Genomic DNA, 12,549 nt, shown 5'->3' on the forward strand with positions numbered 1-12,549 from the left:
AAGATGTATTACATTACTTTTTTTGCACTGATAATAATCCCCTCACATACATAATGACGAAACCAAAACTTCACGCCTGTGAGCAACGATGGGTAGCCAAATTGGCGCCCTACTCATTCGATCTGAAGCACATAGCAGATACAAAGAACGTTGTGGCTGATGCCCTCAGTAGGGACCAATTTGCCAAGTTAGTTAGTCACAGGTTGATCAGTGAGAACTATGTCAGTCTGCTTGCTGAAGCCGATGCTATAGGAGAAGATGGGATTCAAGATGTGTTTCGCTTGAAGGTCCAGAGTCACATAGTGAAAAAACAAGCAGAGACAATCTCTAGAAATCAGTCTGACAGCTGTCCTTTAACCTGTGGCTCTGCAGTAGTGAAAGCGATCTGTGAAGTCTATGATCAGTGTGATGTAGCGACCGAAGCTTGAGCAGTACAGTTAGTGCAGTCTGTGCAACAACTCATATCTCCAAGCCAAGACTCCATTCCTGCGATCTCTTTTGAGGAGCTTCAGCGGAGTCAAGAACTTGATCCTACGATTTCTAAGGCTATCCTGTTTGTCAACCGCAAAAGACGTCCTTCAAGACGAGAGAGGGATGGATTTGATTCACAAACCCTTGCTCTCGCCAAGCAGGGGGAAAGGCTCAGGGTCCAAGATGGAGTGCTTTACAGGGCGACAAAGGATCCCCTGAGCAAACAAAAGAGACATCAGTATGTGATGCCCAAAAATATGAAGGAGAAAGCATTGAGTGGTGTGCATGACCATGCTGGCCACCAAGGGCAAGCTAGAACTCTTCATTTTGGCAAGGCAGCATTTCTTCTGGCCCAAGATGGAGCATGATGTGAAGGAGTATGTCAAGTGCTGTCGGAGATGCATCCTGGCTAAGTCTCCTGAGCCGTCTGCTCGACCTCCCCTCGAAAGCATCAGAACCTCTGCGCCTATGGAGTTAGTATGTCTCGACTTTTGGAGTGCTGAGGACAACAAGCAACGCTCAGTGGATGTATTGGTTCTGACAGATCACTTCACCAAGTTGGCTCACGCCTTTCCATGCTCAAATCAAACGGCAAAGCCAATTTTGAAAGTGAGCTAATCTCAGAACTTCTCAAGCTCTCTGGTGTCACCAAGTCACACACAACTGCGTATCATCCCATGGGGAATGGGGGAACGGAAAGGTTCAATCGAATTCTGGGAAATATGCTTCGCTCACTCCCTCTAAAAGCTAAAGAGAAATGGCCACAGCGGATACAAACTCTAACGTTTGCCTACAATGCTACTGTTCACGAAACCACTGGCTATGCTCCATTCCAGCTCATGTTTGGTCGCGTTCCGAGACTCCCTGTTGATGTAATGTTCAAGCAAGTTTTGAGGGATCCTGTGGTTGTTGATTATAGTAGTTATGTCAAAACACTGATGTCCTATCTTCATTAAGCAGCGAGCATCGCTGTCACGTTCCTGACCTGTTTTCTGTTAGTTTTGTATGTGTTAGTTGGTCAGGACGTGAGTTTGGGTGGGCAGTCTATGTTTTCTGTTTCTATGTTGGTTAATGGGTACCTAATATGGTTCTCAATTAGAGGCAGGTGGTTTTCATCTCCTCTGATTGAGAATCATATTAAGGTAGGTAGTTTCACAGTGTTTGTTTGTGGGTGGTTGTCTCCTGTGTCTGTGTTTGTTTGCACCACACGGGACTGTTTCGTTTGTTTGTTCGGTTATTGTAGTCTGTTCCTGTTTCATGCGTTCTCCACGTTAATTGTAAGTTCGTGTCCAGGTCTGTCTACATCGTTTATTTGTTTTGTAGTTTATCAAGTGTATTTCGTTTCGTCTTCGTCTTGTTTAATAAATCATTATGTCACATAACCACGCTGCATTTTGGTCGAATCACTACTCCTCCTCTTCGAATGAAGAGGAATTTCGTTACAGAACCACCCACCAATCCAGAACCATGAGCGTCCAGAGCCGTCAGCCTGCCATGAGCGTCCAGAGCCGTCAGCCTGCCATGAGCGTCCAGAGCCGTCAGCCTGCCATGAGCGTCCGGAGCCGTCATTCATCCAGAACTGCCACTCAGTCCAGAGCTGTCTCTCTGTCCGGAGCTGCCCTTCAGTCCGGAGTTGCCCCTCTATCCTGAGCTACCTCTCTATCCTGAGCTACCTCTCTATCCTGAGCTATCCCTCTGTCCTGAGCTACCTCTCTGTCCTGAGCTACCTTGTCCCGGAGCTGTCCTTTATCTTGGTGTTGCCCCTTAAATTAGGTGGGGGAAATAAGAGGGTGGTCATTCTAAGGGGGAGACGTAAGCTGGGATTGACTATGGTGGGGTGGGGACCTCGCCCAGAGCCTGAGCCACCACCGTGGTCAGATGCCCACCCAGACCCTCCCCTGGACTTTTGGTGGTGCGCCCGGAGTACGCACCTTGAGGGGGGGGTTATGTCACGTTCCTGACCTGTTTTCTGTTAGTTTTGTATGTGTTAGTTGGTCAGGACGTGAGTTTGGGTGGGCAGTCTATGTTTTCTGTTTCTATGTTGGTTAATGGGTACCTAATATGGTTCTCAATTAGAGGCAGGTGGTTTTCATCTCCTCTGATTGAGAATCATATTAAGGTAGGTAGTTTCACAGTGTTTGTTTGTGGGTGGTTGTCTCCTGTGTCTGTGTTTGTTTGCACCACACGGGACTGTTTCGTTTGTTCGTTCGGTTATTGTAGTCTGTTCCTGTTTCATGCGTTCTCCACGTTAATTGTAAGTTCGTGTCCAGGTCTGTCTACATCGTTTATTTGTTTTGTAGTTTATCAAGTGTATTTCGTTTCATCTTCGTCTTGTTTAATAAATCATTATGTCACATAACCACGCTGCATTTTGGTCGAATCACTACTCCTCCTCTTCGAATGAAGAGTGAATTTCTCTTCGAATGAATTTCGTTACAATCGCTCAACGGCATACAGTTAAAGAACAACAGAAACAGGCCAAACATTATGACAGAAAAGTCAGAAGCACTCACCTGAACAAAGGAGACAGAGTGCTTCTCGCTAACAAAGGAGAAAGGGGAAAAAGCAAACTTGCCGACAAGTGGGAAGCTAAGGTGTACACGGTCATTGACAGAAACCTACATACACACACATATACAGTGGGGAGAACAAGTATTTGATACACTGCCGATTTTGCAGGTTTTACTACTTACAAAGCATGTAGAGGTCTGTAATTTTTATCATAGGTACACTTCAACTGTGAGAGACGGAATCTAAAACAAAAATCCAGAAAATCACATTGTATGATTTTTAAGTAATTAATTTGCATTTTATTGCATGACATAAGTATTTGATACATCAGAAAAGCAGAACTTCATATTTGGTACAGAAACCTTGGTTTGCAATTACAGAGATCATACGTTTCCTGTAGTTCTTGACTAGGTTTGCACACACTGCAGCAGGGATTTTGGCCCACTCCTCCCTACAGATCTTCTCCAGATCCTTCAGGTTTCGGGACTGTCTCTGGGCAATACGGACGTTCAGCTCCCTCCAAAGATTTTCTATTGGGTTCAGGTCTGGAGACTGGCTAGGCCACTCCAGGACCTTGAGATGCTTCTTACGGAGCCACTCCTTAGTTGCCATGGCTGTGTGCTTCGTGTCGTTGTCATGCTGGAAGACCCAGCCACGACCCATCTTCAATGCTCTTACTGAGGGAAGGAGGTTGTTGGCCAAGATCTCGCGATACATGGCCCCATCCATCCTCCCCTCAATACGGTGCAGTCGTCCTGTCCCCTTTGCAGAAAAGCATCCCCAGAGAATGATGTTTCTACCTCCATGCTTCACGGTTGGGATGGTGTTCTTGGGGTTGTACTCATCCTTCTTCTTCCTCCAAACAGGGCGAGTGGAGTTTAGACCAAAAAGCTCTATTTTTGTCTCATCAGACCACATGATCTTCTCCCATTCCTCCTCTGGATCATCCAGATGGTCATTGGCAAACTTCAGACGGGCCTGGACATGCGCTGGCTTGAGCAGGGGGACCTTGCATGCGCTGCAGGATTTTATTCCATGACGGCGTAGTGTGTTACTAATGGTTTTCTTTGAGACTGTGGTCCCAGCTCTCTTCAGGTCATTGACCAGGTCCTGCCGTGTAGTTCTGGGCTGATCCCTCACCTTCCTCATGATCATTGATGCCCCACGAGGTGAGATCTTGCATGGAGCCCCAGACCGAGGGTGATTGACTGTCATCTTCAACTTCTTCCATTTTCTAATAATTGCGCCAACAGTTGTTGCCTTCTCACCAAGCTGCTTGCCTATTGTCCTGTAGCCCATCCCAGCCTTGTGCAGGTCTACAATTTTACCCCTGATGTCCTTACACAGCTCTCTGGTCTTGGCCATTGTGGAGAGGTTGGAGTCTGTTTGATTGAGTGTGTGGACAGGTGTCTTTTATACAGGTAACGAGTTCAAACAGGTGCAGTTAATACAGGTAATGAGTGGAGAACAGGAGGACTTCTTAAAGAAAAACTAACAGGTCTGTGAGAGCCGGAATTCTTACTGGTTGGTAGGTGATCAAATACTTATGTCATGCAATAAAATGCAAATTAATTACTTAAAAATCATACAATGTGATTTTCTGGATTTTTGTTTTAGATTCCGTCTCTCACAGTTGAAGTGTACCTATGATAAAAATTACAGACCTCTACATGCTTTGTAAGTAGTAAAACCTGCAAAATCAGCAGTGTATCAAATACTTGTTCTCCCCACTGTATAAGCTGGTGTATGATAAAGGAAACACCAACCTTCTGCTAGCCATCAGCTTTCTGCCGGTAGAAACGCCTAAGGATGATTCACGTGAATCTCAATCAGATGGCGCTGTAGATCCAGAGTATGAGGGTCAGTCAATGAACCTTTCAGGCTTTGATGAAGAGGAAAGCTCTGGAGATATGACCAGTTCATGGATACTCAGTGGAGTAGATGACCCCGCAAATCAGGAATCTTCGGAGAGACAGGAGATAGTCAGAGATGAGATGGAGCAAGAACAGTCAGCGTACAGCTGCAGGGACAGTCCAAATCAAGACCGTCAAGCTCAGCTATCTCTCAATAATGAGACTGCTATTAGCATTCCTGACTATGACAGGGTGGCTGTAGTCCCTGACACAGAACCTTCAGATATTCCTGACTCAATTGCACCAGCTGATTTAGCTAGTGACCAAGACTTACAAAGACCGGGTTCATGTGATTCGCAAGATGTGGTCAGAACACGCACTGGCAGGGTAGTGAAATCTGTAAGTCGTCTTATTGAGACAATGGCTCAGAGACCATTCACTATTTGTTATTTTACCGTTATTTTACCAGGTAAGTTGACTGAGAACACGTTCTCATTTGCAGCAACGACCTGGGGAATAGTTACAGGGGAGAGGAGGGGGATGAATGAGCCAATTATAAACTGGGGATTATTAGGTGACCAAGATGGTTTGATGGCCAGATTGGGAATTTAGCCAGGACACCGGGGTTAACACCCCTACTCTTACGATAAGTGCCATGGGATCTTTAATGACCTCAGAGAGTCAGGACACCCGTTTAACGTCCCATCCGAAAGACGGCACCCTACACAGGGCAGTGTCCCCAATCACTGCCCTGGGGCATTGGGATATTTTTTTTAGACCAGAGGAAAGAGTGCCTCCTACTGGCCCTCCAACACCACTTCCAGCAGCATCTGGTCTCCCATCCAGGGACTGACCAGGACCGACCCTGCTTAGCTTCAGAAGCAAGCCAACAGTGGTATGCAGGGTGGTATGCTGCTGGCACTATGGAGGGCTTAGCCACCAAACTAGGAAAGAAGTCCCAGTCTCTTCTAACTCTGTTTTAAAAAAGGTTTTCTTTATTTTTTCTGTTGTTCTGAGGAATATTCACAGATATGTAAAGCCATCTAAGTGATGTGTAGAATGGTGTCAAGGGATAATGTAATGTGAGGACGAGTGTTGTATGATGTACTTGGCAGCGTATTTGTCCAGGAGGTTCTCAGGCCTGATCAACCTTAGATTCCTCTGAATCTGCCTGCAGATAGCTTGTATAGCAGAGACCAAAGATGAGATCTTGGTGTTCACTCGTGCCAGTAGTGACTCAGTAGAGTTTGTTGTCCCTTGTGTTCCATATCTTGTTTGATATGCATTCAGGATGTTGGTGAAATTCAGGAGGGGTGAATGTAACAGGTGTAAAATATACTTTATGTATTTCACCGAAAATCCCTCATATTTATTTGTATTTATTATTTTAAGGTTATTTTAAGATGTATTACATTACTTTCAAGAGTGAATTATTTTATTGTATTTCTTTTCTAAATTGTGTTAATGCTGTGATGTCATCAACAGGAGCCATGATCTTACTCCTCAGTTTGCTCAGTGTGATGAGGAGAGGCAAATATACTTGTACGGAGTCCAGACTGCAGCAGTAACTTTTGCCTTGTATTTGTACCCATTCCATGCAATCATTAAAAGAGAGACAACCGGCTGAATTGTGTTCAGAGCCTTATCTTCCACCTACACCTTACCAGAACACAACGCAGAAAGGCACCGGTGCAGAACCGGTTACACCTGCAGCTGGAGGTTGTTAACATAGCAAAACACACAGATGGCAGTGGTTAACTTGATTGCTTGCTGACATTTATTATAGGCATCGCCAATTGACAATAACCCTAACCCCTATTCTAATCCTAACCCTGGCCCCAAACCTGAACCCTATTCTAACTCTGACCCTGCTAACTGGGAATTAGCTAGCTATGCTAATAGACATGATATTATGCTATCTAGCTGGCTAGCATTTATTTAGGCGGAGCATCCTGCCCTCAACATACTAACCTAGCATATTACTACTTTACTAAAACAACTAATGTTTCTCTCAACAAAAAGCTTATTTCTCTCTTTTTTTGTACAAATTTGTTTAAATCCCTGTTAGTTAGCAATGATCCTTTGCCAAAACAATCCAAACAATCCACTTTGACACCTTGTGCTGGGGACAATAAAAGGCTGCTCTAAAATGTGCAGTTTTGTCACAACACAACGCCACAGATGTGTCAAGTTTTGAGGGAGTATGCAATTGCCATGCTGACTGCAGGAAAGTCCACCAAAGCTTTTGCCAGAGAATTGACTGTTAATTTCTCTACCATAAGCCGCCTCCAACGTCGTTTTAGAGAATTTGGCAGTACGTCCAACCGGCCTTACAACCACAGACCACGTGTAACCACGCCAGCCCAGGACGTCCACATCTGGCTTCTTCACCTGACGGATCCTCTGAAACCAGCCACCCTGACAGCTGATGAAACTGAGGAGTATTTCTGTCTGTAATAAAGCCCTTTTGTGGGGAAAAACTCATTCTGATTGGCTTGGCCTGGCTCCCATGTGGCTGCGCACTTGCCCTCCCAGTCCCATCCATGGCTGCACCCCTGCTCTCCCAGTCCCAGCCATGGTTGCGCCCCTGCCCAGTCCTGTGAAATCCATAGATTTTGGCCTAATGAATTTAATTCAGTTGACTGATTTCCTTATATGAAATGTAACTCAGAAAAATCTTTAATTGTTGCTAGTGGTGTTTATATTTTGGTTCAGTATAGTTAACGTTAGCGAACTCGGCAATCTATACGGGGATGACTGTTTCAATGCCAATGGCCTGCTGCGATGCCCACTATATAGCGCTTTTCAGATCTATTCATATATTTAGCTACGGCAGATAGCTAGATCGGTGATGAGATAATCATTCAGTATGTAAACTAGCGGGCTTGGCCACCAATTAAATGGCTGGTCTTACCTTAACCTTGATCAGCATTTTGACTGTCGCATAAAATACGCTTTAAATCGATGTAAAAAATACCTAATCCACACTTAGTGTGGTACTGTCAAATTGAGCAAACCAGATTGTTCAATCTTTTTGATTCAACTTTATTTCCTGTGTAAGTCACTATTCCGTCCGTCCATTGTGTTTTGTGAGACATAGGTTCCGCTTTGCAGACTACTTTATGGGGAAAAGATGTGACTATTACAATTCTTACTTTTAAAACCCATAAAAATTCAAGGATGTTTTCAGACCAGGAAATACCAAAACTGATGATGTTGGTAAGTTTTTAGGTCTATAATTATCGCTCCTTGACCTCTCACAGGTGTTCAGAATTAAGATGATTAGGATCAATTGGTCCATAAATATTTCTAGTTTGTAGGCACTCCTAGATCAGTCAGTCATGTCTCTCCTTTGGCAATGTGCAATTGTTTTGGCTGTTGTAGCAGCAAGCGCTGCCAATGAAGGTACGTCTAATAATGAACGCATAATATGATTATGTAGCGCTGATACCATGTTAACTTGAATAGGCTACTTATCTCATGCTGACCGCCTAACAGACTAGCCAAGTTGTGGTGTTGGCTCTTGAGATGTGAATGATGACATTATCAAATTTATATTTTTAGATTTTAATGTGGATTGTGAGAAACACTCCATTAAAGTGACATGGAAGGTCAGTCCAGAGTTGGTTGAAAATGCTGCCCGTCTTTTCCTTGGACACTGTGTTCCGTCCACATTTTCTGTTCTTCCCACGGGAGAAGGGATGGCGACATTCCACTACAACCTCAATGGCTGTGCCATCAAGAAACGGGTAATGTCTAACTCTTGACCCAATGTATGCCATTTTGGATCCTGCGACGACTAATGCTTCTCCTTCTATTCCCCAGGTGACTGGCAAAAAACACATCTATTCAACCAACCTGACTTACAGACCTAACCGAAAGCCCAAACCTGCTGCTATTAGTCACCATATTAAGTGTGTTTACATAAGGTAACCATCTATGCCAGGGGTACTCAACTCTTACCCTAAGAGGTCTGGCGCCTGCTGTCTTTCGGTTCTACTTTATCATTAATTGCACACACCTGGTGTCCCAGGTCTAAATCAGTCCCTGATTTAGAGGGGAATGATTTTTTTTAAATGCAGTGGATGTGTTGCCTTTTAGGGCTCTATTGGGTGTACTGTAGCTATGGTGTTGGAATCAAATCTTCCTTTGCCACCTTCATTATTAAACTAAACATTCCCCCTTGTATGTAGACCTGAGGGATGGATTCCCCCATTCCTTATCCCTGCCTATGGTAGTGCTGAGGGTCATGGAGGATTGGTTTTCCACATGGCACTCCTCAATGGTGAGTGACTCATACAACAACAATTATTGTAAGAATATGTTCAGTCAACTTACCTGGTAAAGAAATTCCTAGCAGAGGACACTGCCCAAAGCTAGTTGAAACCTGTGGCTGTACAGTACGTATGAGCATTGCGCCCCTTCCCCCCTCTGTTGCATGTAGAAGACCTTACTGGTCTGGCTAAGACCAGCCTGTTTCCCCTGGGCTCTTTCATCCCCATCTGGGCAGCAGTGGATCAGAAGGACCATCAGCCCTTGCTGCTGCTCTTGGAGGAGTGTGTGGCGGCCACAACACCAGAACTGCACTCTGCGAGCCTGGTGTACCCCATCATCACCAACAAGGGGTATGTACCAGACCTGGCTATGGCCATGTAGGGTGCACATTTTGGTTTTTGACTGCCTAGCGCTACACAGCCTACTCAAATGACCAACTCGTCATCAAGCTTTGATTATTTGAATCTGCTGTGTAGTGCTAGGGCGAAACCCAAAATGTGCACGGGGGGAATTCATCCCATTAAAGTATTGAATACATTTTAAAGTTGGCTTATTTGCTGGATGGAAGTTCTGTTTGTCTGCTCATTGCACAATGCATTTTCAGTTGCCTTGCAGATGGGAAGACTGGGAACTCCAGGTTCCTGCCTAGGTACCACTCGTCTGCTATTCTGCTTTACCTGCAGTCCTTCAAGTTTGCCCTAGGCGAGGAAGTGAGTGGACCACAAGTTCTCGGTATGACTGGGTTGTTTTCATACTGTAGCTCTTGACTGTTCTCTTATTTCACCCCAGGTGTATATTCATTGTAAGCTTGTTGCATGGGACCCTGAGGTTTTTGATATAGAAAAGAAGGCCTGCCACTACATTAAAGAGACTGGAGAGTAAGTATTGGTCACATTCTTTAACATTGGACCATAATGACGTTAGTGCCAATGCAACAGCCAACTTTTTTTATTCATAGATGGGAGCTGCTGGACGACCCGTCTCAAAGTGACCTCTGCAAGTGCTGTGACTCGAGTTGCAAGCCTCGGTTGAAGAGGGGTGTGGATTCAGGTATTTTGAGGCGCTTCATTTCAAGCCTGAATAAACAGTAGTTCCATATTCATTTGAGCTGATCACTCTTGAGTTTCTGATGGGAATGCAGCTTGAAGTAATTTATAAATATTTTTTTCTCAGAACCCCAGGGCCTGGTTCAAAACTCTGTTCTTGGACCGCTCACAATAGTGGAAAACTCTGAAACCCAGATCCCCAGTGAATTTGTAAAATATCCTACTGTAGAACAAGGTTGGTGCTTTTGGCATTGAAGACTATAGTTTACACTTGGCTTTTAATTGTATCAGCTTTGATGCCAAATGAACTTGAACCTGTAATTGACTCATCTGTCATTGCAATGAGATGCATGTTACTAACAATTCTTCAACCTGTTACAGGGATGGCTGTCTTTTCTGTCTCCACAGCCATCTAATTGTTGGTGGCCTGAAGGGTGCATCACTTTCCAGTACATTTAGAGAAGTGGTGGAAATTACACCCCCCCCCAGTATGGTCCTTTGACTTTAGCATGTTTCAATAAAATTAGTACTTTACAATGGTTTTTGTCTCTAATGATTGTCGGTTGTCAAAATGCTATGATCCTGATGAGATGTACCCTAAATCCAGTAGTGCGGCGCCGGTATCTACACAAAATAGCCTAGAGGTGACCATCTGGTTGTAAGAAGATGATCACAATGTGAGTGCTCAGTGTTTTGCGACTGTTCTGGACTACCCAGTGTCCTGTTTACTCTTGAACTGTAACACTTTCTTCTCTTGGCATAATTAGTTTGCTAATGATAGTCACAGCAGGTGTTCATGCAATGGTAAAGCTATTTAAAAGATTGTCATAAGTGAACCTGATTCTTGTTGACTATACATCAGCCACCCCAAGATCAAATTGACACAAGAAATAATTTGACACCTGGTAAGAAATAATTAGACACCTGTGGTAATCTGAAGTACCCCAAAAAAGCCCCTCACACAATCAAATACTAGATGAGTATTTCCACAACAGAACATTTTTATTGTTAGTATAAGGAACCAATGCTTTCAAAAAGAGCAAATGAGCCGAGAAGCAACAATGGAAGAAACAAAAGATGCCTTTATCCCACTATTGTTCTGATGGATTACTACCTGAAAGTTCAGCTACTATTAAAATTAATTTAGCATCTTACTGGCAGTGTTCTGAGGCGTATTGCATTTTGCTTAATCAGTTTTGGGTGTGCTGGAGATTCTGCCTATAATCCACAAAATAATTGACCTTCATTTGCTCGCCAGTTCTTCCTCTAGGTGTTCACTTGCCTGTAGTCTGGCCTCAATGGCTTTCAGTTCAACATCGTGTGCTTAAACACGCAATCAAAACCAATCAATATCACACAAAGGCTATTTAGTTGTAATGCAGTTTGTAGGCATGTAGCTCAGCAGCTGTGAGATCCCCTACCTTCATTCTGTCTGATCAGATCTGCCACCTGGTTTTCAGGCTGACTTCCACTTCAGCAAGTTCCATCTTGGTGTATTTCAGTTCAACGTTTTGCTCTACCAACATGTCTCTTTGTCTCAGCTCATTCCAGATGTCAGGCATGGGCTGCTGCCAGGTGATATCATTCACTTTGTCTCAATACTATAGTAGGCCTATACCTAACCTCAGTGGTGTAAAGTACTTAAGTAAAAATACTTTAAAGTACTACTTAAGTAGTTTTTGGAGGTATCTACTTTACTATTTATATTTTTGACTACTTTTACTTCACTACATTACTAAGGAAAATACCTGTTACATTTTGAAAGCTTAACAGGACAGGAACATTTTCCAATTTACATACTTGTTTGAAGAGAACATCCCTGTTCATCCCTACTGCTTCTGATCTGGTGGACTCAAACACAAATGCTTAATTTGTAAATTCTGTGAGTGGTGTGTGCCCTTGACTATCTGTAAAATTAAAATAAATAAAAAATTGTGCCATTTGGATTGCATAATATAGTAATTTGAAATGATTTATACTTTTACTTTTGATACTTAAGTATATTTTTGCAATTAAATTTACTTTGATACTAAAGTATATTTAAAACCAAATACTTTTACTCAAGTAGTATTTTACCAGGTGACTTTCAATTTTACTTGAGTCATTTTCTATTAATAAGGTATCTTTACTTTTACTCAAGTAGGACAATTGGGTACTTTTTCCACCGCTGCCTAACCTCACTTAAAACCTTTTGAGTCATAGCATTCATTTATACAGTGCATTTGGAAAGTATTCAGACCCCTTCACTTTTTCAAAGGAATTCTCCGTAGAGCTCCGAGACAGGATTGTGTCGAGGCACAGATCTGGGGAAAGGTACCAAAAAGTGTCTGCAGCATTGAAGGTCCCTAAGAACACAGTGGCCTACCTTCATTCTGAAATGGAAGAAGTTTGGA

The 12,549-nt window shown here is 43.5% G+C and overlaps 1 protein-coding gene across 1 annotated transcript; it reads left to right on the forward strand.

The window, feature by feature from the left end:
- The first annotated feature begins 8,122 nt into the window (after window positions 1-8,122).
- Window positions 8,123-10,693, forward strand: LOC139550414 (zona pellucida sperm-binding protein 3-like). The gene is made up of 10 exons (XM_071361293.1): window positions 8,123-8,240; window positions 8,400-8,584; window positions 8,661-8,764; window positions 9,029-9,120; window positions 9,280-9,460; window positions 9,715-9,820; window positions 9,900-9,988; window positions 10,069-10,160; window positions 10,284-10,391; window positions 10,538-10,693. The coding sequence occupies exons 1-10, from the start codon at window positions 8,177-8,179 to the stop codon at window positions 10,570-10,572; spliced, it is 1,056 nt and encodes a 351-aa protein (XP_071217394.1). The 5' UTR covers window positions 8,123-8,176; the 3' UTR covers window positions 10,573-10,693.
- The last annotated feature ends 1,856 nt before the right edge of the window (window positions 10,694-12,549 follow it).

The sequence above is a fragment of the Salvelinus alpinus genome, chromosome 23 (assembly GCF_045679555.1).
Source record: "Salvelinus alpinus chromosome 23, SLU_Salpinus.1, whole genome shotgun sequence".
NCBI lineage: Eukaryota > Metazoa > Chordata > Actinopteri > Salmoniformes > Salmonidae > Salvelinus > Salvelinus alpinus.